This window comes from Pelecanus crispus, chromosome 2 (genome assembly GCF_030463565.1).
Source record: "Pelecanus crispus isolate bPelCri1 chromosome 2, bPelCri1.pri, whole genome shotgun sequence".
NCBI lineage: Eukaryota > Metazoa > Chordata > Aves > Pelecaniformes > Pelecanidae > Pelecanus > Pelecanus crispus.
Window position 1 is genome coordinate 166,247,230 of NC_134644.1, and position 23,239 is coordinate 166,270,468.

Genomic DNA, 23,239 nt, shown 5'->3' on the forward strand with positions numbered 1-23,239 from the left:
TATCAGTTTTCAAATATGTATCTGCTGTTGATTATCTGCTCCCCTGAGGTCAAATATTGCATTCATTTCTATTAAAAAATCTTGTAATATTTCATCAGAGGGTGAGGTTATAAATCTAACAGCTCTAAATATTTGTGGTCTACAATCCAAAATCTCTTACCTACACTTTAGTCTACAGCTCCACAGTCCCAAATAGCTTATTCTGCATTGTTTTCTTCCCGATTCCTGTATTACAGAGTACATCTAGAAAGGCTTACCTTGAGGGATATTATTCAAAAGCAGCTGTGTGGAGAACAAATGGATTTCGACAAAGTCAGTACCAAGTTATTTATACCAACTTCGATATATACCTCACCCATGTGATCACTTTCTTTATCAAACCCACTTCAACATTTATTAGTTAATTCTTCCATGAGATTTCTTAAAGTCATTATGCCCACAGTGTATCTTGGTAACATAGCTCCAGCCATGTAAAGGATCTATACTAAGAAGTCTGTTCTGCAGGTGCATTCACCGTATAGTAACTTTCCCTAATACTCTTGGCTGTAATTAAATAACAATCATCTCATTGTTATTAATCACTCACAAAATCTCTGGGGCATGTGAATATGGCTTTAATAACTTAGCAAGAGGTAGTGTTCAGTGATGAAAGATGAGTAAAAAATTATACAGCTTTAAACACCGGCATTCCTCAGGGTTGAGAAGTCTGCTCTTGTCTATCCAAGGTGGCTCTGTTCCAAAGCTGACTAAAATCCAGGGGAAGATTGAGTCAATGAGCTTGGGAAGGCTTCTCCTCATTGGGAAGGTGTGCTTTCTGCTAGGGTCAGACATAGCTACCCTTCAACGATGTCGTCAACAAAGGCAAACTGGTTTAGTTTTAGTATGGAGAAGTGAGAACTCTGACAAATTGGGAATTGTAAAAATACTTATGTGAACAAAAGGCATGGCTCCTCCAAGACCCTGTGAACTACATTGTCTTCAGAAAGGCCTTTGACACTGTCTCCCATAAAATCCTCATAGAGAAGCTGTTGATATATGGGCTGGGTGAGCCCAGTGAGGTGGGCTGAAAACTGGCTGAATGGCGGGGCCCACAGTGTGGTGGTCAGCAGTGCAAAATCTAGTTGGAGACCAGTGACTAGCGATGTACACCAGCAGTCAGTACTGGGTCCAGTCTTGCTTAACATCTTCATTAATGATCTTGATGCTGGGGCAGAGTGTACCCCCAGCAAGTCTGCAGATGACACTGAACTGGGAGGAGTGGCTGATATGCCAGAGAGTCATGCTGCCATGAGGGAGGTCCCAGAGGGACCTTGACAGGCTGGAGAAATGGGCCAACAGGAACTTAGAATCACAGAATCATTTAGGTTGGAAAAGACCTTGAAGATCATCCAGTCCAACCATTAACCTAACACTACCAAGTCCACCACTAAACCAATTAAGGGTAGAGTCATAATTTCATGTTTCCTGGCTTGGTGGCTGCATTATATTTTAATGAAAGTAAAAACTAGGAATCATTAAGGTTGGAAAGGATCTCTAAGATCATCGGTCCAACCATCAACCCAACACCCTCATGCCTACTAACCCATGTCCAAAGTGCCACATCTACCCATTTTTTGAACACTTCCAGGGACGGTGACTCCACCACCTCTCTGGGCAGCCTGTTCCAATGCTTGACCACTCTTTCTGTGAAGAAATTTCTCCTAATATCCAATCTAAACCTCCCCTGATGCAGCTTGAGACCATTTCCTCTCGTCTTATCGCTAGTTATTTGGGAGAAGAGCCCAACACCCACCTCACTACAACCTCTTTTCAGGTAGCTGTAGAGAGCGATAAGGTTTCCCCTCAGCCTCCTCTTCTCTAGGCTAAACAATTCCATTTCTCTCAGCCACTCCTCATAAGACTTGTGCTCTAGACCCTTCTCCAGCTTTGTTGACCTTCTCTGGACATGCTCCAGCAACTCAACTTCATGAAGATCAACAAGAACTACAAAGTCCTGCACCTGGGGAGGTACAACCCCATGCACCAATACATGCTGGGGGCCACCCAGATGGAAAGCAGCTTGGCAGAAAAGGACCTGGGGTCCTGGTGGACACCAAGTTGAACTTGAGTAAGCAGTGTGCCCTTGCAGCAAAGACGGCTAAGCGTATCCTCGGCTGCATTAGGCAAAGTATTGCCAGCAGGTCAAGGGAGTGGATCCTTCCCTACTGCTCAGCACTGGTGAGGCTGCACCTGGAGTGCTGTGGCCAGTTTTGGGCTCTTCAGTATGAGACAGACATGGACAAACTTGAGGCAGTCCAAAGAAGGGCCACAAAGATGATTAAGAGACTAGAGTGTCTCTGATATGAGGAAGGGATGAGAGAGCTGGGACTCTTCAGCCTAGAGAAGGCTCAGGGGGATCTCATCAATGCCTATAAATACCTGAAGGGAGGATCCAAAGAGAACAGAGCCAGGCTTTTTTCAGTGGTATCCAGTGACACGACAAGAGGCAGTGGGCACAAACTGAAACACAGGAGATTCCCTCTGAACATCAGGAAACACTTCTTTACTGTGAAGGTGACCGAGCACTGGCACAGGTTGCCCAGAGAGGTTGTGGAGTCTCTCTCCCACTCTCCTCCTTTGGAGATACTCCAAAGCAATCTGGACATAGAATCATAGAATCATAGAAACACAGAATCATAGAATGCTTTGGGTTGGAAGGGACCTTTAGAGGTCATCTAGCCCAACCCCCTGCAGTGAGCAGGGACAGCTTTAACCAGATCAGGTTGCTCAGAGCCCCATGGTCCTGGGCAACTGGCTGTAGGTGTCCCTGCTTGAGCAGGGGGAGTGGACCAGATGACCTCCTGAGGTCCCTTCCAACATCAACCATTCTGTGATTCTGTGATTCTGTATCAATTCAGTACTGACACGTTGCCAGGAAAAGGACAGGGTCCAGTCATACCATTTCTGTGACCAGCCCTATCAAGGAACTTTACAGAAGAGTGAAACATGGCAGAACCTATGCCCTAATAATATGAAAGTTAATTCTCATGTGAGTTTTGGTGCTTCCAGTTGGAGTCTCCAGGGATTGCCCAAAGTGCATTTTTACTGCCTTGACAAACATTTTCAGCCTGACAAATCAGGGTGGGCTTGACTAGGCATAAGAATAAGCATGAGTCCTCGGAGACATTGATTTGCCAGTATGCCACCATCATTTCTGTACTTCTGCCAAACATGCACAGAGGCTTTGCAGGACTGAAAACCCTGGAATATGGAAAAAAAATTTTTTTTTTTTTGAACGCAGCCAATGTGTTCATTTTTTTCATGGAGCCTTGCTTTTTCATTCCTTCTCTTATTTCATAGTTTCTCATTAATTTTCATTATTCTTCTGGGAAAGACAAACAGTAAGTCTTAAACAACTGTGACAAGAAGGTTGTCATTCAGGACAGGTACCGCTAATCCTTTCTCAGCTCCTTTCACAAGATGTCCATAAGTGTGTGATACGTTCTAATTCTCTCCCCATGAACACACTCAGGCAGTAGCTCTCAGCCCTTCCCAGGACCTTAGAGTGGAGACGGCTGTGACCTACCCCCAGTGCCAGACACAGCTCAGGCACAGCCTATCACACTATAGAGAGGTTAGCACTGTCCAAGGACTTGTATTCCTGCAGGAAAAACACAGAATGATTTCTTATAAACACAGAAGTGTCCTTTAGCATGGAGTGCAGTGCTACAACTCAGAGCTGATTAAATTTATTAGAATAATAATAAAACAAACTTTTAAAAGGGAAGTCTTTTCCAAAAATATTTTTCTTTTGATATTGTCTTTTTATTCGAACCTAAAAAAACCCAGAAAATAAACTGATTTTAATAATTGTTTTCTCCCCTTATATTCTTGTTTTCATGTTCTTCTTCCTCAGTTCCCAGAAAACTTAATGATAAAAATGTAAGAAACAACGTAGATTTTTTTTTTTTTAAATCATGTCTTCAGGCTTTAAGAGTTTTTTATGAGATTTAAAAGCAACAGTTGCACAAAGGTGTAATTCACCCAGGTCTTCACAGCAGAAATGATCCTACCTTGAGTGAGGAGAGGTGCTGCAGAGCGAGATATCTCCACAGCATTGAAGTACCATGGCCATGTTAACATACCTGATTAATATGTTCACTGTATCGACATTCCCATTTCTTCCACTGGCCTAACTTTCAATATCAACTGTAATTGCTACTACTCCAGTCTATCCTGCTCTTTGATGTGACAGAAATGCTTCCATCATGCTACTGGGCACAACAGTGAAATGTATTTTGGAAGAGGGCTGCTGTGTCCCACCTCTCCCTGGGGGCAGCGTTCCTTATGGTGCCACTTTTCTCTTTGGCTTTATATGACTTTGAACACATACTTCTTCAGTGAAACATCAATGTGCACCAGCTGTAGTGCAAATAATCTTTTATTTTTAAATATTAATGGCTTGATGATGTACTTTGGGCTGATAGTAGCATCATATTACTGTAGTGTAGCAAAATGTAGGACTGTGCAATTTGTTTGGTTATTCTTTCCTTTTTTAGAACTGGCTTTTAGTTCACCAGAGGTGCATACAAGGAAGGAGATGAATCTTGGTGAGCTCACACAAATATATCACAGAGTGGGAGCACAAAAGGTGTGAACATTTCCTTGGTTGAGCTCTGCACTAGATGAGTTGCTGAAGCAATGGGAGACCCTTGATTTGGAATAATGGATAATCTGCGTGTGTCTAACACCAGGAAAAATCCTTCTTGTCTTCAGTATTTTGGGTTGCTTTTAAATTATTTTGTATTTGTTCATTTTGATTACTTTATGTTAATTGTAAATAAAACTAGAATAAACTATTTGCATTCACTAGCCAACCACGTAAATATCTTTTATGAAATACAATTTTGAAAAGCCTTTCAATGTTTTTATTGCGGTTATATCACTTGTATAAAATACATCTGGTTTTACACATTATTTTTACAATGCCTTGGATGAAGACACATTTCTATATTAACATCTGGTTAAGAGCTTTTCTTGTTACAAATATTTGCAAATAATGTTGCATCCTGATTTTTACACTGAGAAATGAAAGAGACAACTAAAACTGCCACCGATCTTCCAATTTGCAGTAAAATTCCTCAGTACTCTAGACCAATATGCAGATTCTTTTAAGGCATTTTTGTTTTAATGCTGGAAGAACACAAGAAAACTGTCGTCAGAAGAGGTTTACAAGGAAAATATGAAATACATACATGAAGGTTAAATAAACTATTTTTGTAATCTCTTAAAAATTATTATCAGATAAAATAGCTATCTGATGAAAGACAGCAAATACTCTTTGGATACCTAAAACTTTTTTTATACCTTCATAATTAGGTATGTAGAGATATAAAGAGAAAATATACTTACTGTGGGAGTAAGCAACTCTTTTGACTCTTTCACAGACATAACTTGCATTTTTCAAGAACCAGGAATAGTATTCAACACAGTACCTAAAGATGTAGTTAAAGTTAGGAGAGTAGTAGCTTGTTATCTTTCATAAGCACAGATGTATGCACATCCTACTGCTAATATTAAATATGGAAACAAAAAGCTAGATTCTGACCTCAAAGATGTCATTAGATATTTGGAAAAATTCCGCTGAGCTTTATTCATGTAGTTTGAATCCTGGTAGCCAGATCAGGTGTTGATCGGTGGACTGGGGACCCATCTGGGTCTCAGCCAGCAGCCACAAACTCTCAAAATTAAGCATTGGTGATTGAAAATTGTCATTTGAAAAAAACCCAATGGAATATTTTAAGCAGAGAGAGAGAGGGGGAGAGAGAGAGAGGAACTAGTGCCAGGTTTTACCTCATGGCTTCCTTTCTGGAATATCTTCTCTGACCAACACAGAGGCACAGCTGAAAAAACCTACACAGCTCCATCACACAGGGATTGATCTTTTGCACTGTAAGAGTGACAGGAGGCGAGGTCACACGGGACTCTTTGAGGATCGCCTGTGGACATCCTAGGAAAAAATACAACTCTGAACTAGTTCAAATACTTGTCCCATTACATTTCTTGCAATGCCTTATCTGGGCTATGAGAAACATGCAGCTTAATAAGCTCACATAGGTATCTTAAAATCAAATCTGGGGCAGGCAGATGACTGAAAAGAAAACAACGCATAGCCTGGAAGTTGCTTGAGTGAAAGCACAAATATTCTGTTCAATTTATTATTATTTATCATTACTGGTTTGTGACTTAAAGCCATGTTGTTTTTATTTATCATGAATATAAGGAACAACTCTAAAGATGTCGGTTTTTATTGTTACCTGTTTAGATGGAGGTTCAGTTGCCACTGAAGCATCAGTTTTCCACAGGGCAAAACAGCAAGACAAAGAACAGCACTGTACACATATTTTACATTTTCTGTAGGCATATACTACTTTAATGAAAAATTCACTTCCACTACACCCACCCTCTAAATCTGAATCCTAGATTAAATATGACCGAGCTAATAAACAGCCTCTCACTGCTCTCTCCATCACTTTTTTTAGCCTCATTAAATAAACATGATTTATGCAGAGGTTATGGCTTTCTCTTTGTCCACCTCTCCGTCTGTCAGTTTTCCCCTTCTTGCTTCTAGTGACTTGAATAATGAGCTATTTTCAGCCCAGTTTTAGGGATGAGTAAAGATGCTCTGCATAAATACATTCCTACAGGTTTCATGAAAACTGACAAGTAATTGGAGGAGAAAAGGTCAGGTTTTGCCTGCACTGAGAGGAAGGTAGGAATAATTTCTCCATTTTACTATTTGTTTGCCAGAAGCCATCTGGTTAATCAGCATTTTTTCCTTCAAGTGACCACCGTTATATTATTTTAACTTAAGAAAAATTTAGGGAAGTGGTGTACCTGGGGATGGACTCCCTCTGCCCCCTCTTGAGCCAACTAAAAGGAAAATATCTAGTTTACTCTCTTCATTGAATCTTCTGCAGTCAGCACCAAGAGATAAACATTTGCACACTAAACATTTCATCCCGCCAGCAAATGCAGCTGTGCCAGACTGCAGAAAAAGCAATACTACAGAATAGGTGATGACAGCTTATAACAAAATCCTGAATTGCTATGTGGTTTTTCAGTGTCAAATATAATCTCTCTTCAGACTCCATTTCAGTTACAGAAAAGAGAAAAGAAGGCAAGGTAAAAATGTGAGAAATTGAGAAAAGGTAAGGCAAAATTGAAACTGTTTTCAGATTTTCAGGGCTTTTCTTCATAATATTAAGAGAAAAACCTAACATTTGCCACAGTCTTGTCTTCATTACCTGCTGCCACACATTATCTTGCACCTTAGCTAACAGTTGTGTTATGATGGGTCAGAATCAAAGGACTTGCTAGGAAAAAAAAAAAGCAATATTTACAATATGCTAAAAGGCTACCTGGGCATGGCTAAAATAAGCATGTAACGACCTCTCCTTTGCATATTTAATGACTGTACTCTGAAGAGGAGATGCTGTGTGTGAGGGCACACTTTGGGTTGCTGCAGTGAAGACTCCTGCCCTGCAAGGCATCACGTCTGACCCTGGGGAGCTGCATGCACACACATCGTGTCTTCCTCTGCATACAGCAATCCTTCCAAAGGGATGTGTCCCCGACACCAGCACTCTGAAAAATAAGGGTCATCCCTGCAAACACCGTGCTGGGGCTCTGAAAAGATAACCAGGGACCAGGCTGTGAGAGGGCACATTTTGTATGATGTGAGTGTCCTCCTCACATGCACCCATTGGGATGGAAGAACCCAAATGTGCAGAGTGAAGGCAGCTGCAGTGTCATTGTCAACTAGTTTTTCCATTTGTGTAACCAGCAGCAGGCTTTGGCCACGTGTAGATAAACTGCCTTACCTGCAGAGTATAATCCCCTTAGACAGTGTAATTGCATTTCCAGGTTCACATCTCACATGCTTTATAGCTTTAGGCCATCTTATGTTATGTGATAGGAGAGGTTACGGAGGTTAAATTTGGACTAATGAAGTTCTGTTGAAATAAGCTTGAGTCGTCTGGTGCTGACAAGAAGTTTAATATAAAATGGCATTCTTGGGCAGGAGGAAAATAAAGGCTCTGCCAACCTGAAAGAGATCACTATGAAACTATTTCTCTTCTGCCAGTGCTTGCCCAAGGTAGCAGGACACATGGAAGAGTAATGGGCAGATACTTGCAGCTCCCAAACTCATGGGCCCCTCTGAAAACCGGTTGTGTGTCAAAGGCGCTACATGAATATCAGGTAAAGTCGGGATGGGCAAGAGGGAGCCCCATTTCTCTTAATCTTAGCAGCTTTGCATGAATGTCATTAGGCTTTGTCCGCTTAATAGCATTTGGCACACCTTGATTTTTTCCATTCGATGGCAATTAAAAATTAATGATTTCTTGCTTTAATAAACACTCTTCATGTTAATAACTGAACATCATAGCATGAGGCAATGAGGTTTTAATAGAAGTTGTCCATGAAAAGTAATGTTAGAGTTGCTGTGAATTAAAACTTGCTGAAGGCCACCCTCCAATGAATCTCAGTCTCCATCGAAGTGGGTACTGCCTATCCTGCCTAACCAGTGTCAAATGCTTGACTCAAGCTATGTGTTTTGCCAGCAGTAATTCAGCTTTATCTAAATGTACATTAAATGACTGCAATTTCAATTTGGATTCATCTATGTGGGAAAGAGAATTCAAATAAAAAAGTTGAAAGTTAAACATTAAAGGTTTTCATTTTTGATAATCACTTAATTTTAAATTAATGCTGCATTTACATAATACTATATTTATTTAATGTTGAAATTCTCTTTCAATTAATGTTGTATTTAATTTTATTTAGATTTGATAGGATACTCATATTGTTGAAATTAAAATTTTCACTGCTTCATAGTAATGTTTTATATCTCTTCTGTAATAAATTTCTACTGTGAAATGTATTTTTGTATTCAATTCATAAGTTCCTACAGATTTGGATTGAAATTTAAAAAAGAATTAAAAGCAGTAATTTATTTCAGAACTTTCTTCTCTAAGAATTTTCTTTCCTAAGAAACTGAGTCATTCAGAAAAGGCCAGAAAACGCAAGAACAGCTCCCTGTGCAGAGCTTTGCTCTTGTCTATTTGAAATTACTGTCACAGGCAGATAAGTGACCAGTTCTTGCTGCAGTAAACAAACTTTTCTATTATTAACTCAATATCACATCTTTCTGACACTGAGATTAAATTTTGCTGCCAGTGAAAAGCGATGTTATGGCTACTGTGAATAATTCAGACTTACAATATCCCTCCCTGCATGCCCTAATATGCACACTTGCATATTTTATCAGTTGGCATCCACTTTTGTGATTTAAGAAATTACTTCTTGGAATAATGTTTCAGTCTTCAGAGCATTGTGGATGACCTTCACTGCTTTGCAATCCCACTGTTCGATTTATTTCCCCAAATGCATGGTTGATATATACAGGTAGACAGCCTCTGTCATCATGGTTTCTGATAGAAAGGCATTTAGTGACTCTCCATTCCCTGATCTCATTGAAATCCATGTCTCCCAGCATTTTCAAAATGGGCTGGTTCCCAGTCCTAGGTTCTCCGGTGTCTCCAGTGTTGCCCACCAGACAGCAATTGGCACATGAACAAACTCTGGACTGTGCACACCACAAGTCCAGTCACACATTCCACTCCAGCAACTTCCAGTTGGCTGGCTGTTATTTAATCCTCAAGTCAAATTCACCCAAAGCAAACAAGACATGCAGAGAACTTTGGTTTTGTGCAGAATTTTCAATGGCTGAGAATTACCATAGCATATTTCTCCATTCCCAATCAAGACAAAAAGACCTAGTTCATCTTAAATTCTTCACACCATCAGGAGTGTCAAGAAGTCAAACTATATTCATGTGATATGACATTGTCTCATTTACTTCATGCAACCAATGTATGTCATGGGGGATAAGATGAGGACTCTGCTATTCTGAGCTCTTTAAACAGGAGTAAAATGAGAGAAAGAGCAAAAAAGCATGTTTATCTTCCTGTCTCCATGGTTCAAAAAGCCTTTTACATCAAGAACTGCTCCTTGGCTCAGCACCAGTGAGTCTTCTCCTTGGAAATGTGTCTCAGTAGATAGTTTTTTTACTGCAGTGTTCTCAGGCCTCCCCGGCAATAGCTTCCTCCCCCTCTTCCTTGACACTGCTTTTCTGCAGGACTTGTGTTTCTATGATCACTTGAAGCTGTTGTCAAACTTTGTTTTTCATGGTACTTTTAGCTCTGATAACATTATTTACTTCTTGAAACAGATGCCCCACTGAGGGGTATGCTCCCAAATGTTTTATTTTCTAATACTATGAGTAAAAAAAAATTAAAAAGAAAAAGAAAAGAAGACAAGCAACCCAACATATGATGATAAACTTGGCCAACCACCACAGGATCCTGGTCTTGGATTGCTGCAATAGGCAACAGCAGCAAAACCAAGGGAAAAAGCAAATGGCACTAAAACTGTAAGATACTACTGTTCACCTATTCCCAGTGACAGAAAAATTGAAGACTTGTGAATGAACCTTTCTCTCTGACTCAAATATATTTACCCCCTAAAAAAAACCCTTTACAGACAAGTAAAGTTGTGTTGGAATTCAGCAATGTGCTGAGAGAAGTCAGTATTCAAAATATTGTTAGAAATGGTGAGATTAGCAGGAAATCCAGGGCAGAATTTGGATTTTAAGCCTCCAAGTAATCTCAAAATGAAGATGTGAGGGTAGCCTGCATGGAGCCCGGGAGGTGGCTGCCTCCCCCATGCTCTGAGTCAGCTCCACTAGCAGAGAAGGGCTGCAGTTTCCCTTCATGCAAAATCCTGCTGGTGATGCTCAGTTTTTCATTTTGCCTCTCCTGTTTTGACAGGCTAACTATCAACAGCAGTTTACTCTTAGTTAATCTATTAGGAACCCACATCAAAGACCCATGATTTCCCTTGACAATACCAGAATGGTGCAGTTTCTTACTAATCCATCACAAACCATATAATCAGCATTTCCCTTTGCTCTCCTCGCCTACCATCCTTCAGAATTTGCAGGCATTTATTTGCTCATATTATCTTTTTTTTTGTTGTTGTTCTATTTCCTAGATGTCCAAACAGACCTTTGAAAAATTATTTTTTTGACTGACATTTTAGTTCTTTGGACTCCTCTGGTTTTATCTATAATATCAGTTCCAAACGGTACTGAAGAACCCTGCAATTTAGTCCGATCTATTATCTTTGCACTACCCAGCTTCTATGCTTCTCTCAGACAGTTGCCACACAGAAACACAAGCAGTTGATAGACAGATTTCCAAAATTCCCTCTGGCAGTCCTCACCACCCAGCAAGGCTCGTGTTCCCACTCATTTGTGGTAGCAGCAGAGTCAACTTCAAGCGGGGGGAGCAAGGACAGCCTCTTCCCAGAGTGTCCCATGAGCTCATAGCTCCGTCACAGCTCTAAGCAGTCAAACTGGTGGGATGTAGTCCTAATGCTAGGAAACCTTGGAATTGAGCCATCTGCTTACTCCGGAAAAGTGGGGACCATTTTTTTTTCTTTTCTAGTCTTGAGCTGAGCACAGGTATTACCCCAGCTTCATGCACTGCAGGGGTTTTCACACTGACCTCAGTGATAGCTGCCACATTTCTCTTCTCTCACTAAAAACATTCTGCTGCACTGAACAGCAGATAATGACAATCAGAGTCTGGAGTATGGGCACGTACATTTTGTCTGGATCCCAGAACAGACAGTCTGGATTCTCCCTTCAAATACCACAGCAGTATGAAATCATAGCAATACTGATGTGCTTTCCATTTTAGTATCAATGCTGGAACATATACACCAACGTATCCCTCATATTTACTTCCTTAACTACCAGGTTAATGGGGAACATATAATCAGGAACTGTGACATACATGCAACTTCAGCTGTACCTTGCCCGCTGCTCAGCTGGCCAAGTGGCTTGTTTTCCACTGTGGCCACTGGGAGCAAGGACACCAGACTGGGAGTGGAAGAACCCCAAGGGTACTAAAGATGTCTACAGGATGGGGTGCATTTTACCTAGTTTTAGGTGTCCATGATGCTGGTACCTAGGAGTTGAACTAGTCATCTTCAGTCCCCAGCATTGGGATTTGCAGCTGAGATTTATTCCCATTGTACTACTGAGCTCTGCTCTGACTTTGTAAATCTGGGAGTAGATAGCCTGGACTCAGCCACGCACATGCTCAGCATCCAAAGCAGATGCTGGATTCTCCCAGAGTTCAGACTCCCCTCCTGGCACTGAATCAGGTCCAGTTTTTCAAAGCATGTAATCTCTTACTAAATACTTACATGTATACATAATTTTATTGACCACATGAGTATATGATATTTATAAGTGGAGTGGCACATCATCTTACATTAACTTCTAGTTTCTAACTCTTTATTTTGGTGCTTAAAAGGAAGAACTGAGCTTTCCTGAAAATCTAGTTGATAATGATCCTTCTTTAACTGAGGAGGAAGTTTGCAATATTGTAAATTCTGGGCAATCCTGGAGATTTTGTGTGGCATGGACTGACTTCATAATTTTACTTGTACCAATAGGGATATCTAAAGCACGATATTTTCTTTTGGAATAAATGAATTTTAAGATTCTCCAATAACCAATCCATGTTAAAATTGACACATGGAGTACCTATGTTAATTTTATCACCACAGTATAATTTATATTTTGAACATGTGATTGTGTATGATTCACAAACAAATATGGTAGCAGTCCCTTATACATTTTGGGTGTTTTGCATACATAAGTTACCATGTAAATTAAACATGTATGTTGTTTCTGCATGGGAAAATTTGTGTATCGATATACATTCAAACATACTACTATTTTTGCTGCATGATGTGCACCTACTTACTGGTAGCTGAGTAAAGTTTCAGTGTGGCACCAGGCCTATAGGGTGGCGTAGACAGTACTGAGGAAGGCAAATCTGAAGGAGGGAAAAGAATATAAGATGCCTTAACATCTTAACAGGAAAAAAAAATAAAGGAAAGTTGATTGAAAGAATAACAGAAAAAAAAAAGATGAAGTCACAGACCACTAATAAACACTTACATAGACATTGATGTATAAATACCTTCACAGTCACCTATTTCTATATATATTATTTTCTATTTCATAAATGTGCCAACTGACACACTTTGTTATTACCCCGATCAATCTCACCTGGCTCTGTTTGCATCAGCTTGCTGGTTTCTTGAGGAGACACTGTCTGCATCCAAAATGTATACACATCAGCTATGGGAACAGAAAGACACATGCTTCGTGTCAGTCAGGATATTTGTTATTTATCTGCCTACTGAGAACTGCTGTTTATGAGACAGCTCAACAGCCAGAGTCCCTCACCCAGTACTTCCAGTGGCATATAAAAATGTCAAGATGAAAAAGGAAGGACAAAAGCTGTATTTTGCTAGATCCTGAAGAGTCCACGAGCTAGGGAAAGGTAGGATTTAAAGAAGGCATGTTTGGTGGAGACCAAGAGCAGCAGCTCTATATTGTTTTTTCACAAGTCTGCTTACCGTATTTGGAGCAAAATGAGGGAAGACTTGGGTGGCAGAGGTGTCTGTGAGGAGCAAAGCTTAGTGTTTCCCCAAAGGGTATGACACTAGAACTGATTTTAGCACTTCTACAATAAAAAAAATCTACCGACTAGTGACCCAGAGTGGGTCTCCCTGAAGGGCCTCCCAACCTCAACCTCAGAGGTGTGATTCCAGCTTTTGGCCAAGCCCTGCTGCCGGCGGGGCAGAGCGGGCACCAGTCCTCCCGGCCGCACTCACCGGGGCTGGGCTGCAGGGCTGGCCACGGCGCCCGGCTCCCCCCAGCACTCCGAGGGGGTCTGGTGCTGCCTTGGGCTGTAGAAGTGTCCACCAGTGGTGATGGAAACCCCGATCCTGTTGCGTCAACCATCTTTGGCCATGGTGGGGACCTCGTGGTGAGGTGTCCCTCCCCGTTCCGGGCAAAAGGGATCCTGGTAGCTGGAGAAGCAAGAGGGATGGAGGGAGGGCACCAGCAACAGGCTGCGGATGCTGGTGCCCTGCAGCAGCAGTGAGCATAACACTTGGGGGGACAACAACATCTAAAATACACCCAGAAAATCCCATCTACCCCCTTCCCCTCAGTGCTTCCTCTGGCAGGTGAGTGGTCACCTTTCCATTTAATTTTAAAAATTATGTTTGGGGTTTTTTTCTTTCCAGGAAAACATGGGGAGTGCCAATAAAGTTTGAATTTTAACTGAGAACATTTTAATGTGCAAGTTTTCATAAACAAAAAAAGGAGCAGAAATGTTCCTTCAAAGTGTTTTTTTTTTTCTTACATAAATTATTTTTTATTTCCTAAACTGCTTCACTACAGAGGAAAGACGTGAAGGCTCTTGTCTATGTGAAGGGGAGCAGGCAGCTACTGCAGGACAGATACTGGCATTTGAGAACTGATGCCATTTTGTGACAGGAGTGACACTAGGGGCTGGAAGAGATAACAAGGGTTGGTGTGCAGTTGAGCAAAATAAAAGAGCTTCTAACAAGACAGCAGATTGACTAGGGAAATGTAGAAATCTTGTTGTAGACATGCAGCTGCACTGACGAGGAGGTATGAAGTATAATCCTGAATTGCTCGTTGCTGCTACTATGTGCAAGTGAGTACAAAGATTTGCTTTTCCACTTTCAAAATGAGCCAGACTAGCACTTTTCTATCTTGTAGCCTTGTGGCAAAGCTAAATGCACTGAAGTTTATGAAATGTTCAGGTACTCATAACTGAACATCATCTAAAGTCAAAGATCAAGAAAAAAATGAAAGGTTTACAATAAAAAAGGAGGGAACAGTTTGAACAATATTTTTCTAACTTTAAAACAACCTTTTTTATTATTTCTCTGCCTCCTTCTAAAACTTCTTTTTTCTAATAAAATGGCAAAAAAAAAAAGGGGGGGGGGGGAGGGGCTTTTTACAACAGTTTTTCTGTCCTCCAGCTATCCAGTGCATTACTGACCTGATCTTCTGCTGTTTAGGACAAAGTTGTATCTTACTTATCTTACTTATTACTCTGTTTTATCTTACTCTTATCTATTACTCTGTTTTATCTTACTTACTACTCTGTAATTACAGTCCAACATCACAGTGCTGTGCAGCAAACATACATGATCACTTATCAAGATGTTAATCAAGGAGAATATAAATATAGGTCTGACAATATTTGCTCACTTTTAAATGTCCACACATGCTGTGCTGATGGATCCACTGTTTTGTTTGGGTCTTCCTGTAATTTCATGAAACTTGAAAAAATTGAATCTAGATCTTTAAGGTATGAGAAGGTCACCATCCATCACATATTGTGTGACAAAATAGAAAGAAATCAGGTTCTGGTATAAAAGAAACAGCTGTTGTCCTTTTAAATAAAAGTAATTTTTGTCACAGTGTCTTTGATTATTTTTTTTTTTAAAGGACTGAAACAACCTACAGCTTTCAGCACAGGTGAATTTGCCACTGATTTCACTGTCTGCCTGTTTTAGTCAAGCTTTGAAAATGAGAAATAATCATGGGCAGCAATAAGAGGTGAGCATCTGAAGTGCAGCTCAACCTGGCAAAGCAGTTTTGGGTGGAGGACCTGTGCGGCACACTGGCTGAACATAGTCAGCTCCTTTCTGAAGGTAACTCATGTAAAGGTAGGAGATAATTTGTGCTGAGATTTAAGGGAGGTACCTGTTTAGATTAAGAGCATCAGGGACCCTGCCCAGTCCAGTGCTGAATTCTGTAAAAGCTCTCATCCCAGGAGGCTTTGTTTGTTCCTCCACTAGAAGACCTCGTAGCTAATAATTTTAAAGTTTGTAAATTTTACTTGTATTTATAATATAAATATCAAATTACACTTATAATAACATATAATTCTATTTTAATGATAATAAAATATACAATAATGTGTGAATATATATAAGTAATAATAAAAATGTAAAATAATATTTTAAAAAATATTTTGACATGAAGAAGGTGGCGTATTCATTGCAAGTGCTACCTGGATGTGGTTCTCATTGTTGTTGCTGTTTCCCTTTATTCCCCAGGATGTACTTACCCGGGTCAGAAGACATATTACTTGAAAATGTGTAATTAATAACAGGAGACTTCTCCAGCATTGCCCAAAAGTCAGACAGATTTCTCCCTGCAAATAGAAATGCTTACAAATATCAAGAAATGTTTGTTTTTAGTATAAGCCATTACCAAGAGCAAGTAGGGCAATATCTTGGGGTGGAATGGTTTTAACATTTACCTGTCTGCCCTGTCATCACACAGATGTAGATACAATCTGAATCATTGCTCTGACGTACTGAAAGGCAAAAAATGTAGAACAGACCATTGTTACCAGTTTTCATTATATGATATTATCTTAAACAGTTGAAAACACAAACACAAAATGGCATTTGGCTACTACAACTAGCCAAATATTTTCCTTCTGGTCTGATTTTTGACAAAACCTCAAACCAGCTTGTTGTGGTTTAACCCCTGTCAGCAACCAAGCACCACGCAGCCGCTTGCTCACCCTCACCCCACCCCGCTGGGATGGGGGAGAGAATCGGGAAAAAAAAAAAAGGAAAACCTGTGGGTTGAGATAAAGGCAGTTTAATAGGACAGCAGAGGAAGAGAAAATAATAATAATAATAATAATAATAATAATAATAATAATAATAATAATAATCAACGATAAAGGAATATACAAAGCAAGTGATGCACAATGCAATTGCTCACCACCCACCGACCAATACCCAGACAATTCCCAAGCAGCGATCGCTGCTCCCCGGCCAACCCCCCCCGCCCCAGTTTCTATACTGAGCATGACGTCATATGGTGTGGAATAGCCCTTTGGTCAGTTTGGATCAACTATTCTGGCTGTGCCCCATCCCAGCTTCTTATGCACCTGGCAGAGCATGGGAAGCTGAAAAGTCCTTGACTAGTGTAAGCAGTACTTAGCAACAACTAAAACATCAGCGTGTTATCAACATTCTTCTCATACTAAATCCAAAACACAGCACTATGCCTGCTACTAGGAAGAAAATTCCTACTAGGAAGAAACTAGGACACAGCTCCAAATCCAAATGCTAATATTTCCTGGGGAAATATTTCTATCTAATTAAAATTCTGAATTACAAGCATTTTTACCTGGAAAAAAAAATTCTTAATGATATAGCCCATAATTATTCTTTGGGAATCATAATTCTGCAAAATATCAGCATTTAATAATAATTCACCAAACTTTTAAACAAAACATAGCTGCTCATAGAGACATGTATGTCTCTATATTATGTATATACACATTATATATGTACCTTGTTCCTCTAAGGAGACTTTGTTTACAACTGCAGTCCATGCTTTGCAAGAAAAATGCTGCTGAATAAAAGCAATAGGCTTTTATATACATTGCTATGCTTGAATCCATGCCAGGAGTAAATCAGACAAATAAGACAATGATAAATGTTAAAAGGAAATGCAAACCTGAGAGAATAGCAGTGGATTTGAAAATTTCTGTGAGATAACTGGTGGAGTTTCCAATAATATCAACAAGTAAAGCTGTAAAATCTAGACAAAAAAATAGAGAAAGTTTATAATTGAAAACACATATTCTATCATCTATGGTAAGTGAGAAAATCACTTTTATATGTGATCATATTTTGGATATATGCTTGTACGTGACGATGTTTAAAATATCTTAAAGTTCAAAATGTTTCTGCTGAATGCAAGTGGACTTAAGAAGCCACTAGAATACTCTGCAGAAGTGTATTTCAGAGATGATATCCAAAATAGCACCCATGTGCCCAAAAGTAAACTTAAATGGAATTTATCTGTTCAAGAGAACAATTTAAAGTAACACTCTACTTAGTCTGCTTAAATGTAGAAGGAGAACCAAAGTTTGTAGGCTTTGCCTGCACTAACTGCCTGTCTGCATGTAGGACCTTCCAGGAGGCATCTGAGGTCTACTTCAGACATACCGATGATGTTGTTGTCAGCTCAAAAAATGACTAGTGGTGGTGGTGTTACAACTGTTTTGTAACAAGTTCCAGCAGTAACAGGTCAGTGTTCTCACTTAGGGAGGGACAGATATGAGCCCTGTGTTGGGCACTCAATTTTTACTACTTGGGAGGATGCTCGAATCACCAAGGTAGTCTGGATTTGGGGCAGAAAGATTAGAGTTTCCCCATTATCCTTCAAGGCAGACTGGGTCATTATTGCAGGAAGGCTTCTGAGATGTGTGGGTCCAGAAAAAAACCATGAAAGCCATTGTGGCTCATCACATGCAGCTTAGAGGGTATGGGTTCTGGTCCCTAGCTGCTGAGCTGCTCTCGATATCTGACATTAACCAGCCATAGAATTAGAGTGCTCAGACCCATCCTGGAGTGTTTAAACACTGTGAGATCCGGGATGTGAATCACAGAATCATAGAATCATAGAATCATTTAGGTTGGAAAAGACCTTTAAGATCATCCAGTCCAACCATTAACCTACACTACCAAGTCCACACTAAACCAATCAAGGGCAGACTAGACTAAACCATGTCCCCAAGTGCCACGTCTACCCGTTTCTTGAACACTTCTGGGGATGGTGACTCCACCACCTCTCTGGGCAGCCTGTTCCAATGCTTGACCACCCTTTCCGTAAAGAAATTTTTCCTCATTTCCAACCTAAACCTCCCCTGGCGCAGCTTGAGCCCATTTCCTCTCGTCCTATCGCTAACTACATAGGAGAAGAGACCAACACCCACCTCAGGTGAAGGGTTTGCCCAGCAGTGTTTTATACTCCATTAAACTGCTCTGAGAAGATGTTAATCCTTGTTTTTTACTCCTATTGGGCTCACTGAAGTTATTGGAATCTATTGGTGCAGAGGAGCCCTTGTTCACCTCCTGTGGGTTATCTCAGGAGAGTGAAAGTGGCTAGGGGAATGTATCATACATTGCTGGGTTGTCTCTCCTGCTCTCCTCTTTGTACTCCGAGGAGGAAAGGGAGGTCTTTCTGTCAGGTAAACCACGCTGGTCTCTTGACTGATGGCTCCATCCCAGACTGGCTGGCTGGGCACAGCCACCTGAGACGGAGTTCACCCACTGTCCCCCAGGATTCAGAGCAGCCACTTGTCGTAATGGCTGGTGACCTCAGTATGGCAATGCTGCTCATATGGAATAAGTCTGCAGAATTCAGGCTACAGCTTTCAGCTCCAAAGGAAATAATTCAGCTTAAGAACATGCAATTGCCAACCTCTCTTGCGTACCCACCTGTCAAGTCGTTTGTCACATTGTTCAAACAGTAGCAGTAATGCATAGGGAACTTGCCAGGGTCAACATTTTTCACGTTAGAAACTGTAAGGAGAGACAGAGAAAAAAATCAGTGTCTTGATGCGCAGGCTGTGTGAGAGAAAACGCTCCTGCATGGAGCAAAGCGCTGGGACACTCACTGTTATAAATGGTGACTGACACTTTGTGGAAGGCAAATGAGCTGTAAGACGTGACACTCAGCAAAGAGAAAAGTTTTTTGGTACCTGCAGAAACACATGCCCATGCTATTAGTGGTTGGAACAAATTAAGAGAACAGCATGTTTTGACTCTGCTCATTTAATTTCTAAAAGACTCCTGAGGTGCTGATGCTATACAGCTGCCTGAGACACAATTCTTTCTCATTTCCACTGAGGGAAGGATCATTGGATCATTTGTATTAATTTTTTTTTTTTTTTTTAATCAAACATACACTGGATTATAAAGTACTTTCTAAAGGCATCCCATAAGTAATTATGTTGTGTCTATATATAAATACACACTAATTCCTAAACTCTTTGGGGCAGACAGCTATCTGCATTATAAATGCGCAAGGGTAACTTGCTCCTAGAATCAATCCTGGAGGCAGACGGCATGCATTGATGGCTTCTCCTGCTAACACCGCTAGTCCTGTATTTCATTCAGCACCCGGCTGACAGCCTGCGTGCCCTGCCTGGCCTTGTCGCATTACCTCCGAGCACTGTGTTCAGCATAGTGTTCACCAGCTCCGTCAGGTTAACAGCAGCCAGATCCACAGCCTTCGCAGGCAGCTCTGAAAAACAAGGGGTCTCTGAGCAGTTGCCTGCGTGGGGGTTTCAGGAACTGGCTGTTAATCCCCTGCTCGTATATGGCAAAAAGCTTCCAGAATGGGAAAAACAAAACGAGCAGGTTATGTATCGGGGTGCACTGAAAAACCTGTGGTGAGAAAATAAAGATGCCAGGAGTGCAGAGAGGGGTCTGGAAAATAACAGGATAAAGTGGGCAGTGCAACGGTAGGCCAAAATTTAGGTGGGGCTCTGTGTTGCTACCCCCTTGCGCACGCCCTTGAGCGGGCTGCCGGGAGCCAGAGCCAGTCCCAGCCTTCCAGTGCCTCCTCGTGCTGGCCACTGTGCAGTTACTGCCCAAAGTGCAGCAGATCTCTCCTTGCAGATCCCAAATGGAGGAGGAAGTTCCTGGGAAATGTTCCCCCTTCCCCAATGCTACATGCTTTTTTAATTTTTTTTTTTTTTTCCCCAGCTACCTTGATGGCTATACTGCTACAACAGAGTAAATTGGCTGTAGCTGAATCACACTTTTTATTTTAACATGTCGTCTTTCTGTTGAAGTTTATTTGTTTTTCCCAGGTCAAAATTTATAAAGATGTTCTTTTGCTTCCCTCCCACAAAGTCATGCAGAAGCAGAGCAGTGTGGTATCTGTGTGTGTGCGCGCGCGAGGAGGAAGGTCTGTGTGTGCATGACAGAGAGAGAAAAAACAGCAGGGTAGAAAAAGCAGCACAGAAAGCTGAGATGAGAACAAAATCAAATTTTGGGGAGAAATACAATTTTCCAATTACATCAGTATTATTTTTAACTGTTTCGAAACCAAGCTGCACCCCACGGCTAGAAGTAGGGCTTGTCCATGGCTTAGAAGAGAGGAAGGGGAAAACAAAAGGGAATGGAGACCTGTGAAGGAGAGAAAGGAAAAAGAGAAAACAACATTTTAGATTCGTGGAAGGATGGAGGTTAAACTGACCGGGGACCTGGGCAAGCCCTGTGCTGGGTGAGGAGCCCTTGCGGCAGTGGTGGTTTGGGGTTCGCAGGCTGTACAGGAGAGGGGCCCCTCTGCCACCACCTCCGTGTCCAGCACAACACCTCCCACCCCCATTAACACCCCCGGACAGGGGCTCCTGATGTGCTGCTTGTTACCTGCAGTAGCCAGCACTGCCACTGGCTTCTCTCTCTTATTTTCTCTTCTTAGGCATGAGGCTGTGAAGTGAAAAAAGAGACTGAGAAACAGTTTTTGCTGTTGAGCTACCAAGCAATTCTCTGTTGAGCTCTCTGCCTGGGTTACTTTGTTGTTTTCATTCATTTTATCTCAGAAACCAATGGACATTAGCACTGCAAAGCAGGCCACTGAGTATTCACAACAGCAGCTGATCAAGCACCTAAGAACAAGGATGTCCTAAAGGATTTGCCAGGCCCTTTAACTGCCACTCAAAGAAAGAAAACAGATTAAATACCAGAGCTTGCCCCCTTAACTCAAGAATCAAACAAAAAAAAATAGTAGCACACCATTGTAGAGGTCTGCACTAGGCTTGCACACCACATTGACTGCAGGGTACATAGTACAATAAGGGCAAATCTAAACAGATCTTCACAGGCTGTGTGCACGGTTGTTATTCAGAGCAGTAATTCAGTTGAGTACTGTTCTCAAGAACTGTGTTGTGGGAGGAATGAACTGGAGCTGGGCTCAGGAGTTTGGACTTGCGTCCTGGGATTCCCCCAGTGACCAACAAGGTGCAGAGCAGCGATTTAGACATCACAGGACAAGCTGAAGTGCAGGTGTTTGGTGCTTAGGCTCCCTATCCCTATCCCTATCCCTATCCCTATCCCTATCCCTATCCCTATCCCTATCCCTATCCCTATCCCACCAGTGGAGAGCTGAGTGCCTGCAAAGAGTAATCCATAAGGCTCCTCAAATGAGCCAGTGCTAGCAAATGCTAAACTCCTACACCCCTCTGAAGCTTCAGCTTCTCAGTCCATCCAAACTCCCCAGAGAGAAGTCCTCTCCTGGGGGCTGGTGGTGAGGGCTTACCTCAGTGGTGGTAATGCCCTGCACCATGTTATAACCTAATGGGCAGAGCTCTCACGAGGAAGTAGAAAACCTGGGTTCAATTTCCTCTTCAGCAAGAGGAAATCTGTAGGACTGGAAGCAGCAGAAGAAAGAGGAGATGTGACTGCATGACCTGGCTGTACCTAAACTGGTGAAACCTGAGTACTTGTCCTTATTCGTACAAAAATCTATACCTCGTACAGAAGACAATCCCTGGAAATATTTCTCTTTTTCCTTCTCTCTTTATACATATATAAAGGAAAAATTCCCTATAGAGAATCCATGGTACAAGGCCTGTAAATCATGAGTCCTCATACCATGCTAGTTAGCTGTATTAACAGCTCTCACTTAAGCATGAGCTAAATTTGGACTGACAATCTAGGTGGCAGGAGCTCTTCTAGCCCTTCTCTCTCTTTCCATATAAACCCTTCTGACTCCAGATTCAGGGCATGGAGCCAAGAGTAGACATTTGCCTTCATCTGGTCTGCCCTGCTGCACAGCACCAGCCCTGGAGCTCCAGCTCACCAGCCTTGCCTGCACAGGGTGAAAGGAACAAGCCTGACACAGACGTGGGAATGGGGCTATGGAAGCACTTGGGAAAGAGACACTTTGGTTATTCCCTGGGGAGCCGCAAACCATTGTCCTTACCTGTGTTGCAAACCAGAAAAAGACACAGAAATCCCAGGCTCATCTTCGCTCGCCCATACCAGCAGAACCACTGCATTGTGGACTTTGACTTCCAGCAGTTTGGGCCGCTCTAGGAGAAAAAAAGTACTATTTTGGTGATGTTAAAGTTTGTGGTATTGTGCGATTTTGTCCAACCCTTGTCCCAGAATAATGTAACCATGAGAGAAATTTTAGCTCTCTGGGATGCAGAGAAAAGATTGGCAATGTAAATGGCAAAGAATCAGAAATCACACAATCAGTATTTTCTGTGCATATGTGTGTGTCACAAGTTTAGTATGTAACTCTTGATTTTTGTGCCCTACGTAACTGTGGCTTTGGTGGCACTTGGTAAGGTCGTCTGCACAATCCTCTTCTCTGGCAGGATGGCCTGTGCCCAAAGGACACTGACACATCAGACACCTAAACCCTTTCTGTTGAAACAAGATAAAATTTACTTAT

The 23,239-nt window shown here is 41.5% G+C and overlaps 1 protein-coding gene across 1 annotated transcript; it reads right to left on the minus strand.

Moving 5' to 3' along the window:
- Nucleotides 1–5,128: 5,128 nt before the first annotated feature.
- Nucleotides 5,129–22,838, minus strand: HHLA1 (HHLA1 neighbor of OC90). The gene is made up of 16 exons (XM_075706313.1): nucleotides 22,763–22,838; nucleotides 21,208–21,267; nucleotides 19,994–20,074; nucleotides 19,446–19,529; nucleotides 19,267–19,350; nucleotides 17,498–17,581; nucleotides 16,278–16,334; nucleotides 16,083–16,169; nucleotides 15,218–15,310; nucleotides 13,801–13,998; nucleotides 13,670–13,672; nucleotides 13,190–13,261; nucleotides 12,882–12,953; nucleotides 5,833–5,989; nucleotides 5,392–5,474; nucleotides 5,129–5,172 (listed from the first exon to the last, which is right to left on the minus strand). The coding sequence occupies exons 1-16, from the start codon at nucleotides 22,836–22,838 to the stop codon at nucleotides 5,129–5,131; spliced, it is 1,335 nt and encodes a 444-aa protein (XP_075562428.1).
- Nucleotides 22,839–23,239: the final 401 nt, after the last annotated feature.

What these genes read in the sequence shown, in the direction of transcription:
- HHLA1 (XM_075706313.1), bottom strand. Translation starts at nt 22,838, where the DNA reads ATGCAGTGGTTCTGCTGGTATGGGCGAGCGAAGATGAGCCTGGGATTT. An exon ending in TTTTCTGGTTTGCAACACAG is followed by an intron (nt 21,268 to 22,762) that starts GTAAGGACAATG and finishes TTCACTTCACAG; the next exon opens with CCTCATGCCTAAGAAGAGAA. An exon ending in GTCAGTCACCATTTATAACA is followed by an intron (nt 19,351 to 19,445) that starts GTGAGTGTCCCA and finishes CTCTCCTTACAG; the next exon opens with TTTCTAACGTGAAAAATGTT.